Source organism: Lepisma saccharinum, chromosome 1 (assembly GCF_977018435.1).
Source record: "Lepisma saccharinum chromosome 1, izLepSacc3.1, whole genome shotgun sequence".
NCBI classification, from domain to species: Eukaryota; Metazoa; Arthropoda; class Insecta; order Zygentoma; family Lepismatidae; genus Lepisma; species Lepisma saccharinum.
In genome coordinates, this window is record NC_139229.1 from 192,239,002 (window position 1) to 192,254,706 (window position 15,705).

Here is a 15,705-nt window from a genome sequence, read left to right on the forward strand (position 1 = left end):
CCCAGGAACACAGGTCGGACCTACATTCGTACCAAGCTGGCTACACTGTCGCACGCATTCCGGCTTCGTAAGATGGATTGACGGTGTGGTATGTCGCTGAAAATGACCCAGAATAGAAAAAGCGGCAGAAGGAAAGAATGCTACCCCCAATGGCAGAGAAAGCTCACGGTATAGCAGACACGTTGGCAGCTTTCGTTTCAGTTCAGAGTATCATCCAATGGCGCGAGAGAACCATGTGCTGAAATGTATGAACGACTTTGTATAACTTCAAGGCTTACACGGCTATAATGGCAGCCGAATGCATGCAAAAGGTAACAGATGTTTTCATGTTTGGCGTTCCTTGCTCTTTCACTCAGATTAGAAAGAGATTAGTTATCTTGAGTTACCTAAGCGCAACCCTTCGATTCATTCACGTTTAACTTTGCACCCCTGCGGCGATAAATCCCGCGGTGCATTCGTATCGGAGTTCCGGCCCGAAGCACCTCGTGTTCGAAACTAGATGGAACCAGTAGTTGCTCTAGCACGCTTTCTCAATCAAAGCAGTCCGTCAAGATTTTATCTATCCACAAACGCTGTTCAAGGGCAGGCACAAAACACGAGAACAAAAAGCACCAGGTTTTTTTGAACACTCCAAAACGCAAATCTGTGTTCAATCGCTGTTTGATGATCGATCTCTTAAGAACGCTTCTAATTAGTGAACTGTTGAAGTTAAAACATGGGTAAAGATCTCATCTCAACCGCGGAGCATCAATCACATATAATTAATCAACAATTTCATTTGTATTATTTTACACAGCTGTTCTGGCGGGTTTTGATTTGACCTTTCTAAACACATGTTCACTTTCGATTGACACGTATCTAGAAATAACTTGTAACCCGTCACAAGGGTAGAAGGCATGAGTGAGCACAATGTTTGTGCACATCGTTTAGAGTTCCAGTGGAAATGTGCAAATAACAGTCTAGAAAGACTATATGCAATCAAAACAAAACAAAAAAATCCGAATTTAAGTTGTTCATGTCATTTACATCAAATTTCATTCTCATTTTAGCACACGTCTATAGTTTATTATGCAAATAACAATCCTGATGAAACCAAATAATTCCCTGCGATCAAATACAGTTACTGTACTGTTGGTCGGCTGCATTCCATACCTATTCCATCGCAAAGAAGTCAATTTCATAACAATTATCTTCCTTAAACAGTTAAGTTTATTTTCACTATGCAGTAGAACGAATCAAAAATGAACCTACCTCCAAGTCATCTTGCGCGGTTTGAAGGTAATCTCTTAACATGGCTTCTTGAATCGCCCGCCATTCCAATCGAGGGTCTTCGAGTTGAGTCGATTCTAGAAAAAAGGCAAAAAAATACATAAAGCTTTAAACTGAAGCAAAATCATACATGTATATCGTAAATTTATACGGCATCTTCTTTATCGAGGATAATATTGATACAATGTCATACATCAACAAAGTAACACTGAAAATTGATTGTGCTTATCTTTCGAGACACATGAAAAATACGAATGACTGTTGTTGGAAAAGTTTATTTTTGTTTTTATGTTTTCTTTCGTGTTCGATGGGCAGTCTGTTATGAGCTCAGCAGCGTGTGGCACGAGCTGGAATACTGTGTGGGCATATGTCACATATGGACCTCATAGGCTATACAAAGCGCAAACATTTGAAAGAGAAAAATCAACTTCTCGCAACAATAATCATCTGTATTTCTCGAGTGTGTGTAAAATAAATCGCAACAAATTTTCAAAAGTATTACTTTCTCTGAACAATTCTATGCATCTGATATGCGTGAGGACTAGTAGAGGTGTTCATTTTGAGTCAACCTCCTCACCTCATTTTGAATCAACCTCTTCACCCTCCGAGATCGGTCTCGCCTTCGCTGTCCATTGCCCTCACAAATCTTCCGGAGGGTGAACACCTCTGGTGAGGACACACATTCCATACACTTCTCAAACCATAAAGAGACATGCGTTTAAAATGCAGCAGTGATGCAGTGTTAACGCCAGTTGAACAGGCCAGTGGTCATGTCCTGGTACGTACAATCTACCAGTTTGTTTTCAAGGAGTTCCGGGTTCGATTCCCGGTGGAGTCACATTGCACAATGCTTCGTATTCCACTTTGAACTGTAGGTTCAGTTGAATTAGCCTATCTGAGGATAAAGTGGACTACAAACAAATAAACGACCCCTATAGATAAGCCCTGACTTGGCCATATAAAGTGTTATGTAACGAGCACTTGAGGCATTCACTTGTTCTACCAATCTAAATACGCCACTCGTGAAATATCTGACTGGCAAAGAACGAACACACTAATTACATTAAACTAATTTTTAGTACAGCCGAATGCAGACTAATGTGCTAATCATTTAACGCAATATTACGTTCAAGAATTGCAATCAAAATGCCAACGAAGCAGAGGATTTCAAACTTAAGCAATATTAATGCCATCCCCAAAATAGAACATAGAATATGAGAGATAAGTAAACGAAAATAGTTGTGGCACAAATCATTTCCTTACTATATCTGGGTGCGACTGTAGAGCGGGATACATAAATATTAGCAGGTAAATTGTCAGTTGAAGCATAACGACAACTAAGCAATTGACGATCTATGCATCACTGCCAGTACAATTCTAGTCATTAAAAACATATAGCAGGCATTGGCGGCGATTAGGGGGCAGAGGGGGCAGTTGCCCCCCACTTTTCGCCAATTTTGCCCCCGCACCTTGCACCTTGCACCTTGCAGCCCGGTTTTGGAACCCAATCGCCGCCACTGATAGCAGGTAAGGTAAAACTGAATATAGCGAACTTTTCTGGAAGATTTATGCATCTAACTACATGAAGAACCAGTAATAATGAACAAATCTGAAATATATTTTCTCCAAGTCAAACATTTAACACAAGGTATGGAGTTAAGTCTACTCGTACTTCTACGCTTCTCTGCCCTAAAAAGCGTTTGAAACTATATGCATGTTTTAGTTTAGTATTAGCTTCCCCCCTCCCTCCCGATATACAAAAAATACTCCAATGATTTAACCTTCCACGAGCAATTTTAAAAGGACAGAAAAATCTTACAGCTACATACGCGCACACGTGTATTTGGAATTTCCAATTACATGTATGCACAGTGTGGATATAGACCAAATTCATATGTACCGTTAAAATTATTCCCTTTTCATCTACGTATATTATATAAAAAAATATTTTCTATCTGATAACTGGGAATTATTTCGACAAAAACTTAATCGCGATAACTTCTACAAAAGAAAAATAATTTAAGATTATTTCCATTGTGCGATTAACAATAATAATTAAGCGACACGATTTCTTTAAACAAATCATATCACAGCACACGTGTTTAATTCCCCAGCCAGTTATCGAACTCTACAATGCTTGAATTCCTGTGAAATTATCTAAGGAATGTTTGGAATCCTGTGTCAATCAACCACTTCTCACACAACGCAAGCAGAAATGGATAACTGCACTGTAACCATTCTCTCTCTTGGCTTAGCGCAAGATAGATAACACAGCACTTGAAGCACTCCAAATCACTCATGTGTTTGCATGGCAGTTAAGAATTCCAAGAAAAAAAGAAAAACATTGCTTATCTTGCTAACAGTGAGTCATTTCGCTTTGAGAACGGCATTTAGTGCTGCTTTATACAGCACGTAGCTGATCATAAAGCTTTCATGCTTATTTGTTTCGCTATAAGTTTGGATAACTACTGAGGGACGGACTTCTCACATGTGCAAGGCACTTTGGGGCCTTCGTCAAATTCGTGTTTTTCTATTTTTCTTATTTTACATTGGGGAATTGCGAAAATGAGAATGAATGATAACCTGATTAAATTGATGAAAGACTCAAACCCGGAACCTTTGATGGCGAGATCGTGAGTCAGCACACTCAGCCACCTAGACGGTTCCTTCAGTTTGTTTTATCATTAAGAGAATCAAATGCACTACGATCCATATTCTGTGTCAAACTATCCAACTGGCTCTACAAGTGCTGGAAGTGGCTTATGCGATTGAAGCTTCCAAAATAAAAAACGAACCTTTAATACAAGCTTGAAGGTGTATTTCAAAATATATTTGTTTGCAATTCACATGCATAGCATTATTTCAAAGTAAAATTAATTTTACAAAAATGGTTTTGTGGCACACACATTCTCATTGACATTCGCCTAGTTTTAGGCACTGATTGGAGTATAAGGTAATTTCATATTCACACTCCCTTTCCTTTCTCTCTTCTTGTCTTTATTTTGCAATTTCGTTTAAGTATCAAACACGTTAAGTCAGTTGATGTTATTATTGGTTTAGTCAGAATTTTTTGTATTAATACTAACGAGAACCTAATATGTGAAGTTTCTAATGAATATTAATGCAAAAATGTTGAATAAATATGTTCCTAAATCAATTAGACGTGTTCGATATTTACCAAGGAAATAAAATAAAATTAAGAAGAGAAATAAAGGACAAAGGAAGGATATATGAATATGAAAATATCTTACAGCCTACTTGGTTCCTAAAACAGGGCGTAAATTAAAGTAAAACTTATAGGCACATAGGCAAATTCTCTGCAACATAAAATTTTAAAATAATATAAACTACTTACGACACACGTGATTAATATAGTAGACTCCTATCTGGGGGTCGAAGGACACCTCCCAACCAAGTGGCAATTCGTTCCCAATACAGTCTGCAAATGATTGAGGCTTGGTGTACCTGAAACAAGAGTGAAGTGACACATGATGACATGAATAAATTTATAAATTCAAAGTAATAGGGAAAACAGCAAAATTGATCCAGAAGAACATAACATGGATTAACTTTTTAAGCTATGAAAGTAAGCATGCGATGCTCATACATATCATGGTGCTCCTGCATGGTGCAACGGTGTTATTTAGACACCTATTTCACACCTTGTATTTGTTTCCAAAACGGTTCAAGAACAAAATCTTGCAAAGTGCAAATGTACAAACACTTCTGAGAATAATATCGAAAACACACACAAATTAGTGTAGTTGTGAGTATTGAATGCATTCTCTCTCAAGAGATTATTAACAAATCTACATCAATACGCACAATAAAAGTAAAACAAGAATGCAAGACAATAATAACTATGAAATCTGATAACATAATGCACAAACAAAACAAAACCTTACACATAATAAAACCCCTTCAACTGTTTCATAATGTATTAACATCTTTAACCAGTTACTAAAGGAATTAGTTAGCTGCTTTGCAATATCTGATATGTATAAAAGTAACAAATTAATTTCCTTTATGTAATTAATAATAATAATATTTTTTAATTGAGTAATTTAATTTTTACTTTTAATAATACACATGTATGTAGATTGAGAACTTTTTCCCCCCACCAGTTTTCAATGATTTCGCACCCTGGTGTTATAAGTTTAGGAATGGGTGGCCGTCGAAACGAACACAGTGGTGATGATGGGGGGGGAGCATAATGCGCTAAGCATGTCGAAAGCGATTAGCTGGAAGCTTGCGAATTCAACCAGGCGTTCGTTATCTAAGAAACCAGAAGACAAAAAATCTTCTTCTACTGGGAAAGGGAGGGGAGAGTCAGGAAACGGAAATTTCCGGCATGCACGCGGTTCGTTGACCAGAAAATGTACTGATAAACAAAGTATTCTACCACCTACGCTGCAAGGAGCGCATCGTGCGAGAACAATGAGACAAGGACAATAATTGCTCAGAATAAACATCATATGCTTTGAAGCTGACTGCAGAAAGAACCGCTTGCAACTGAAGCTCTCTTCAACTTCATTACTCTTTCACGAATGCCGACAATTACAGGACAGGATGTACTACAATATTATGGTGCCAACCAAACCGTGCCAAATGCATCACATAAGTTGTAAATTGTAATGTACATTTGTGGAAGTGGATATTTGGGTGAACTCCCAATCTTGTTTATTACATTAACATTGACAAGCACTGTTTACTGGAAACGCTCGAGGAAGAACTAAGTACATTAGCAATGACTACATGAGGGTGATTCTACATTGAACACTATTTCCAAGATTCAATTTTATCTACCCTTCTGCTACCCACTACCAACACCATTCTTTCTTTCGCTTTTGCAATATTTTTCACTACTCCTACATTCTTTTTCCGCGGAAGTAACTCAGTATGTGCTCATTGACCACAATGTGAATAAGAACTTTCTTGTCTTACAATATGTCCTTAACTACAGGACTTAGCGATTTCATTTTGTTACAAAGCCACCAAAGGGTATCCGTGAACCCTTACGGAAAAATACTGAAAACTAATAATATACTTATTAAATTCTTACATGCTGTAAATATATTTTTCGCCATACTTTTACTACGCGTCGACTTGAAGAAATATTTTTCAAAAATCCATCTCATTTCACACAAATTAGTTGGAATCATCTGATACAAAGCAAACGAGCCTTCCTCGATGTTTGTTACGTATACAGAACTGTGTCTGCCCATTATACTGTTCGCTTAGCAAAGATGTAAGACAAGAAATGTGTAGCATAAACAAATAAAGTAAAGCATCTGTTTGGAGTCTTGATCTTAAAAGAAGTCATCAACATCTATGTGGTGTCACTGTGTATGTGTGTGCAACTAGATGACTGATTAGTGATCTCTGATGAAATCTGTATTAACACAATTCTCCAATTCTCGGTGGAAAATGCTTCATTCATGCACAAACGGATAGCGAGCGAGGGATACCAACGGGAAACTCAAAGCACGATTAGATTAAAACAGGGAATTATGCATCAAGGTCAAGTGCAAGTGTGCTGATAACTTGTGTGCGCAAACAAAGTTATAAAACATGTGCATTGGTACTTTCACAATTTATGTTAACCTTCCCATAAAATCCCATCCTTAAAGTTGGTAGCCAGCTACAACTGAAGTATCGAATATTGTCCGTAAGGTAGTGCGTTTCTAAGATTGACCACACACGAGAACCAATTATTGGTTAAATTTTTGCAAACTAATTTTAAGCAAATGGAAACAAAAGTAACAACCAAGCAAGTTTCGACGTGAATATGAGCTAATTGCAAGTTTTACTGTACTGGAGGCGGTATCAAACAAACACAAAATCAATACAAGAGTGATATTCTTCCGTTCATGAGAAAACAGCACGCGACCTATCATTATTTTTTCAAGATGTCAATGGGATTTGACAATATCGAATACCTCCAGAAAAATGTAAATAAATATGTACGTTCGATTTGGATATTACAACGAATACGATAAACTAAAAGGCTACATGACTGAAATGAAAATGTTTCAAATGAAACTTTGCATAGATAAGCTAATCCGGGCAGAACCTGTAGTTTCAAGTGAGGCCCACTTACATTTTTCTTCCTCTGTAAGGTAATCGCGACGATGTTCATGTACGATGATTAGATTAAATTCGTGTATGTATAGTTTCAAAGGAACGCCTATGCACATGCCGGAACTCTACCCGAACCTTGGCACTTAAAAGTGTACTCACTGATTACGGATAACTAAAACGTTATCGGAGAAGCCACACTCGTCGTACCAATTATTTTCTGAATGTCTGTTCAATAAATTTTGATTGGGAAGCCCGAAATTCAATGTAAGTTCAAGTACTGCAAGATTACAATAGTTGCAACTGGGACTGGGCATGTAGTTAAAGCAGGATTTGAACAATCAAAGATTATAAGTTGTGACCTGATGTGTAATCATTTTCATCGAATCGTCAACCCACTTCTTCATACCCTGAATAAGTAAAAACCAAGGGAGATTTCACGTGTCACGTGTGATGTCACTTTGACGTGAAATGTTTCTATTGATTGGGTTATTTTTAAGTGGTGTGTTGTGTGTCGCTTGTCACTTTGGTGCCTATCGCAAAGATATTATACTATACACACACATAAATATAAAATGAAGCACTGAACAACTGGGCCCCCATTGGCGTAATGGTAACATTGTCGCCTTGTCATGAAGGGGTCCTAGCAATGGCGTGCAAATTATTTTTGAAAGGGAGGGGTAATGTATACTTTTTTAGTAGTCAGCCCCTATTTTGCTATCTTTTCCTGTCTTTGACGTTCCATTCTTTAAGAATACTGGGCCCGTGGCCCAGTATTCTTGGGAACGCCTTGGGAACGCCACTGGTCCTGGGTATCCGTGGAAGTGGTTCGGATCCCACTTTAAACTGTGGGTCCAGTCCCGATTAGCCTATCTCATGAAGTGGACCTAAAATAAACTTTTTTGACTAAATCTTGCCCCTACGTAACTGAACACAGAAAAGTACTAGTGTCAGGGAGGTTGCATATTTTTAAGGCGTTCGGTGTATTACAATTAGTACATCGGAGACGATCCCTTCCTTTCGTTGAGTTGAGTTGGTGTTTTAAGTCCACTTTATGCACAGAAAGGCTAATTGGGACTGGACCTACAGTTTAAAGTGGGATTGAACCCGGTACACCTTGATTACAAGGCGACGACGCTACCACTGCGCCATTGGGGAGGCCCCCCTTTCTTTCGATCGAGTACAATGCACTTTCGCTGCTCCACCGCGCCACGAATAAATGACAAAACGTAAACCAAAATATGAAAGCTTAAAAATGGATGAACTTGTCATGGGACGAAAAGACAAATGGAATTAAGCTTTCTGTCTTTCCTTTTTGTCCCAAATTCTTCGGAATCCTCGTAGCTATGTTGCAAAACCATTCTTGAAATCCGGGTGCTTACGAATTCCTCGATTCGGGAAGAGCTCGCATAACCTAACTGCATATCAGTTCGCGTCACTTGCTGTGGAATCCGTGGAATGCCGTCGTGAGTCAAGAAAATCGTAATTGACCAGGCGAGGAAATTCGCGAGTGACGCGTGAGAGAAAAAACAGCGGAAATATGTAATTAAAAAAAAAGGATTCGACCCGTCTGAAAGACGCCAAGCTTTATCCTGGAATGCCCCATACAAGGTCTACCTCTAACTTTAAACATTACGAACACAATCTCATCATCACACAGCTTCAGTTTTCAGCATATATTTTCAATTAATCAATCTCTCTCCCTCTCTAATATAAGTATAATAACAAATTAGAAGCAAAATGGTAATAAATAACGCACTTTTTATATATACAATGTCAGAAAAAATTGAACAATGGATAAATCACTGTCGCAGGATTGCAGAAAATTTTACGTAGGTGTGTTGGGAGGCTCTGTAGACCTGTACATACATTTCTACTTACATTAATGAAACTCTCACACGAATGCAATTATTTTGTCTGAGTGTTTCCTTGGCAGTAGCTATGGGGTAAGGTGTTAATGGAAGGTGGGTGGCTGGTATTCACTCGAAAGGGGAAAAATACCATCACCCAATTTTAACTAGCGTGGGACATCAACGAACATTGCCCAGTTGGATGTTCATTGGATTCACACAAAAACAGCCAAACAAAGCATCTTTGATAGGTCATATTTTTGCATTTTTAGTGGATTCACGGCATTTTTAACAATTTTAATACAATATCTTGCTTCTTTTATGTTTTCACGAGAGAAGGGACATTTCCTTTTCTTTATTTTCTTAAAAAGGAACCTAGTTGTTTATTGCCAATAGGAAAACTTAAAGAACAATATTATGTTCAATGATATGTTCACTTGATATATTGCTGATAATTTGTCAATATATGTTCAATTGATATATTGCTGATATTTTTTCTCTAGAAAGTTTTTCTACTGAAGAACTATCAGGGTATTTGCAAGCTGGTGACACAGTTTGCTTTAAGTGTCGGCAGATTGGGAAAGGAGTTGTTCAATGTTCAAGTCTTTGTTATGAAACAATCAGCAGTCACTTTGCTTTCACAGCCTACGTACGTATGTTGATAGTAGTGCATTGCAATGCAGGACGTAAACATTTTGAAAATTTTATAGAGCATTATTGCATTTTCATAGATCATTGTATGGTATTTTATTGTGCATTAAAATCCTAACCCTAGTTATCGCATTTGAAAATACATTGCTCCTCAAAAATCGAACAAATCTGATTGTGCAAAACCCTTGATTCATAAAAATAGGATCCACGTCGGCTGATGAGAAATTGAACTCCAAGAAGTCAAGGGCCAACATCTGACGTGGAATCACCCATATCAAACAAAGGCCCTTATTTCACAAGCGTACAATCATCCGCTCTGTATCCTTTCATGGCTGTGTGCAAATGCCAGAGGAATGCAGAAAACAGAAACGAAGTGGGGCGCAGTATTTCCACGCTGGCTGCCAATGGCTTGACTCATTGGCTCTATTATCAGGCTACAGCAGATACGTTTGATACAAGAAATATGCGACAAGGAAGGGCAACAAATATTTGCTTTTCAATCATCGAGGAGTTATTCACACAGCTGTCAAGATAGGCTACGCTATACAACGAATGTGCTGGAAAAATACAAGTTTCTCAAAGTAATGACTAAGGATTTAACAATTTCTATATCCAAGGAAATTTACTGATTGTAAAATGGAAAAACATCTGTAGTCCACATAAACTTGGTGGTTATTAACGGCTTGGATAACTTTCCATTCACGGTTGTCTTTCTTAGTGACAGGTGACGTATCACAAAGGCTGATCTTCATATTAACGTAGCCCCTGTAATGTTACATATCAAGAATGTGTGGCATCCTACCTTCATAACTCACATATGCCTTCACGGTACGGTGCGATCTATACAGTTTATTTATTTGATCTGATTTGATTTTTATTATTTGCCGTGGCTTTTCTGCCACTTTCGGCTAATCGCGACGATGAGGATGAGTGATGATACGATGAAGGGACACCTACAAAGAACACCCATGCCCAGGCTTGGATTCGAACCCGGGAGCCCTGACATCGTAGCAAGCTGTGAGAACCACTCAGCCACCGTGTATTTGCATGCAAAGAAGCATGTGCTACGTAAGACTTGTTTTAGAATTAGAAACTTCTTTTTTTTTAAAAAAAAGAAAGAAAGAAAGAAAGAAAGGAGACCATGATTCGTTGTATAAAACATTGGAAAATCTGTAAGTAAATAAGAAATGGATAGTTTGTTTGTTTGAATTGTTTTAAGTCCACTTTATCCACAGATAGGCTAATCGGGACTGCATCTGCAGTTTAAAGTGGGATCCCAACCACTGTGCAATGTGCCTCCACCGGGTATCGAATCCGGGACCCAAAATGGATAGTCTGTGTGGAATATTATATGCTACTGGTATGGGACCCAGACTGGAAGTGCTTTAGGAATGTCAGAGCAAATAAGTTACTAGATACTAACAGACAGAAATACCCTTAACGATAAAAAGGGAAAATCAAACCCAGAACATATTGATTACAGTGCGACAAAATTAACCACTACACTGTCGGAGAGAACACCTAATAAATCATCACAATTCGAAGCTGGTGCTAGAAATTCTGGAGTCCTGACTCCTATTCCATGTCAGCTCAAAAAATACTAATATCTAGAAATTAGAAAAGTATGCTAGTTTATAATTTGTTAATAAGTTTATCCCAAAGTGGTTCCGAATATATAGGCATGGGAAAATATCAGTAAAAGGAGGTGAGGAGGTTAAAAGTACCTAAAAACAAGAATGTGAAGCATTTGCAACCTGCTTACAAAGGAAGTTGTACAGAAAGACACCTGCGATGAAAACGAAACTACGAAAAAAAGGAAAAGAATTGTTGCACAGGTGTTTGGTTACACACAATTTCCTTTCTATTTTGATGATATCTGACTACCGTCTTTCCACCGATTTTTGCTTTTTCCGCCTTTATCTTGTCTGATACGCCGCAACACCTGCAGAACGGAAAATTTCCGGATGCATACCTAGCGTTGCCATTTATTGTCCTGAATACATTTCAATAGCGGGGCCAGAAACAACAAATCCTATTTTACACTCGGAAATCCTCCGACATTCAAATACATCGATATTCTCAAACATTGCGAATACAACAAATAAATCAAAAATTGATTTGTTTAGATTCTGCATGAGTATAAGTGGTGACTTTCCCCTCAGCACCCAAATGTCGACCTCTCTTCCACGTAGTACACCCCGGACTGCATTCCTGCACACTAACGAGGTTCTGGCATCTGGTCTGAAGGCAGTATTATGGTTTGTGGAGCTTGCTGTGTCCTGTCCATGTGTGTTTGGATTGTCCTATCATCAATTATCATTCGCGATCGGCAAAAATTGGCAGAAAAGCGAACTACAATTAAACAAATTAATCAATCAATGAATTTAGATTCTGCACCATCGGGAAACTAAATTGACATTTTTAATGCCACTAGACTTCTACCTTTTAACTTTATATGTTTATTCTTTAGTGTATCGAATCAGTAAGGATGTTAATTGATTTAAATTTTTTGGGTGCGTCGGCACGCACGGTCACTTTGCACCCTTCAGTGTAAGCAAGGAAGTCCCCCTTATCTAAATCGCTTACCTCAAAATTGTAAAACAGGGTGTCAAAAGCTCCTTGAGAAAGGTTAAAAATGCAAGTTGTGAATGGACCTGGATAGGACAAACATAAACATTAAAAAAGGTAATGATAGTTTACTCCCTCAGTAAGGATGTAAATTAAATGCTGATGCAATACACATGACGGCCATGGCTTGCCTATCTATTTGTATTTCGAGATTATATAATATATTTTGCAATTAGAGTTTGTCTATTAAGCATTCCACGATTTATAAGTCCAGTAGGTCTACTCTCGCCAGAAATGCCTTTGAACATCCCCAGTACTACGGTTATGATTACTTATTAATTTTAAAAATTGTAATTTTGAAAGGCAGGTACAGTCAAGTTCATAGATACGTGAAGGCAAATTGCCCCAATGAGAGTATCTTAGGCTTTGCTTCAATTCTTAAATTGCGAAAGAAAGAAAAAGTACAAGCTGTGGAAGTGGGCAATTTTGATTACCCGTATCTTTGAACCTGAGTATACAACTCCAATAAAATCGTGGTATTTGCGGGGTTGCACCGCCTAAAAAGAAAAAAATACAGTCCCTTCCGAAATCGACACCGTAAATACGCCACTGCACAGCGAAGTGGCGAATGAAAAAGAAAGGGCATTGTAGTTTCCTGTGTAGCCGCCAGGCGTGGATTAAAAGTTAGCAATAAAACATGAGCGTAACATCTCGTTGGGGGAGAGAACTAGTTCAGGAATGTGGAAACTCTTGCGTTCAACAGCCGTGGACGGTGGGAAAGGCGTCCGAGGAAGAGCTAAACGGTTACACACCACGAGCACAGTAAGCATCAAAGAAAGGCAGACCACAAAAACAAAGGGACATTCGCTTCTCCAACGTTGTCCGCAGTGGGGGAGCCTGCCTCGTTTCGAAACAAACATCAAACAATAACAGGGCCTCTAGTACAGTCACGGACACTTCTGGGTTGTAACAACCGCACTGCCTTCCCGTTGAATCATTACAACGCAGAACTGTCCGTGATTGTACTATACTGACTCAATACTTCGACATGTGGACCTCGACTTCGCTATTAGCAGTCTTGGAAGCTTTTTTTTCAAAACTAAATGGATTACAGTGACTTTATTCTGGGTTATCTCTTTCTTTCATTAACAAGCAACATTATTGAATCACTGTTGACTACAATTAATTTTCATTAATTTGTAATAAACCTAAAAAGTTTCAATATGAAAATGATGAGGCAAGAAATTAAAATTTAAACTTTTGTAGGGCGACAAGCGACATTCAATAGCAAGTTCTGCCATTCCGTACTGTTTAATTTAACAGACAAAACGGCGTGCAGGAAAGCGAGTTGTTCAAGGTTTAAGTGTCTCGCTTTTTTATGACTGTACTTAATCACTCATATGCATCGCCACGATCAGCCTCGATAGAAAGAAAAGCGACGTAAAAATAAGGACAATACAATAAAAATATAATTTTCTAGGTTGATAATTAAAAATTATCTATATTGTAGAACTGTAAATTTTCTCAATTGAATTTTACGTATATACAATTGCAATAAAAATAGTGTGTTGAAAGGGGTTTCGGGCCAAAAAAAAAAGTTACAAACGCAAAAGCATCAGCAAACGATAGGAAAGTAACAGAAATTTGTTATGGTTGTGGTCGCCAGAACCTCGTTAGACTAACGACGCAGTTTCCATTCCGCAAGACGAGGATGTAATTAGCCATCCATTGCTGTTACACCTACGAATTACACGTTAGACAGTAACAAAACAACAGGAATTTATCAACACACACACACATACACCTAATACCGCCAAAAAAATCATTAGGTCATTCTTGAGGAGTCCCTGCAAAACAGCAGGGACAAAACATTTTATTTCAATCTGGATTTGCCAAACTCCTAGTGCTTACAACAGTACAGCTCATACATCAGTTCAGTAGATGGATACACTAGTCTCTCTCTCCTTTCTCTTGAACCGTGACGTTGAGCGCGTCAATGAAATGTATAAACGTGATGAAAATGCAGCTAGCGTGAGTTACACGATGTGGAAAACAGAGGGGAGACTGGAATTCCTCTGTTCCCCCCTTTCAACTCGAAATCATAACACGGTGGAGTTCTTGAAATTGGGATAGTTTCGCAAGCGAATTTCCTGACGTCCGATTCCAGGAAAGTCGCATGCATAGTTGGGTATCAGATGGTTTTAATTTTTGAACATGCGGAAAACTTTGCCTGCGTAGTCGCTAGGTTGGTCTATTTCGCAGAAGAGAGAGGAATGTGGGTTTCTCCCTCATTGCAAGCACTGTCATGCACATGTGGTATCAGGAAGGTAAGACTCTCCACCCCCCTTTCGAAAGGAAAGGGAAGATTTTCAAGTCCATCAGGATAATCAAGTGGATTCTTCCCTCCGAATCTGAGAAAGAATTCTCCTTTCTTAGTTCAAATTCTCCGATTGACTGATTTGGTTTATTTCGCTTCGCTTTTCTGCCACATTGGGCTAATTGCGAAGATGGTGATGATATGATGAAATTGATGAATTGACACTCACAAACACTCCTGCCCAGGCTGGGATTCGAAGCCGGGACCTCTGGCATCGTAGCGCGATGTGCTTACACTCCGCCACAGGGGCCGGCTCCGACTTTTTAGTTTTTGGAGGTATTTCCAAATAAATTTCAAAGACCATTTTATAATGCGCTAACATACTAATACATAAATGTTACGTTTCAACGTTACACGCTTATCACAGAATGATATTCATTTCTTTTCATTTTCCTTATTGACACGAATATCTTAGGGTGTTTTTGATAAGTGATGAGGTGTACTGTATGTAACAAGTAGCGTGAAATTTCACACATTCACGATAAAGAAAAGTATAACGTTCTTCAGATGAAAGATTAAACATATTCTGTCAAATATCAGTAGTTATCAACGTTGAAATCAACAATATGTATGGGTGTGCGTTAATTGTGGGTGTAAGATGATAAATGATAGAGAAGTTAATTGTTCTTCGTATACTATTCAAGTACTTGGTTGCTTTGATTCTGAACAAATACTATGAACCGAGACAATGTTCCATGCAAGTACGCATAGTTAAACTGTAGTATCCGAAGTTAAACGTGTTCGTGTACGAATCAGCTCGGATGTAGACTGAGTTTTACAAACATAAGTTTTTTGTTTTTTTTTTTAAAAATGTGGTACCTGTAATTTTGTAAGATGTATTTTATCGGCAGATAGTGGGTTATTACATTTTCCACATCGAATGACACTGATCAGGTTTTCTGCGTTAGCGCC

At 38.3% G+C, this 15,705-nt stretch overlaps 1 protein-coding gene across 1 annotated transcript in view; it reads right to left on the reverse strand.

Moving 5' to 3' along the window:
* The window catches only part of kibra (WW and C2 domain containing protein kibra), a 98,322-nt gene that overhangs the window by 44,318 nt on the left and 38,299 nt on the right, over nucleotides 1-15,705 (reverse strand). The window contains exons 2-3 of the mRNA XM_083110269.1: nucleotides 4,625-4,734; nucleotides 1,252-1,346 (exon numbers count right to left, since the gene is read on the reverse strand). Coding sequence (XP_082966395.1) covers nucleotides 1,252-1,346; nucleotides 4,625-4,734 — 205 coding nt within the window. The remainder of the gene's footprint in view (nucleotides 1-1,251; nucleotides 1,347-4,624; nucleotides 4,735-15,705) is intronic.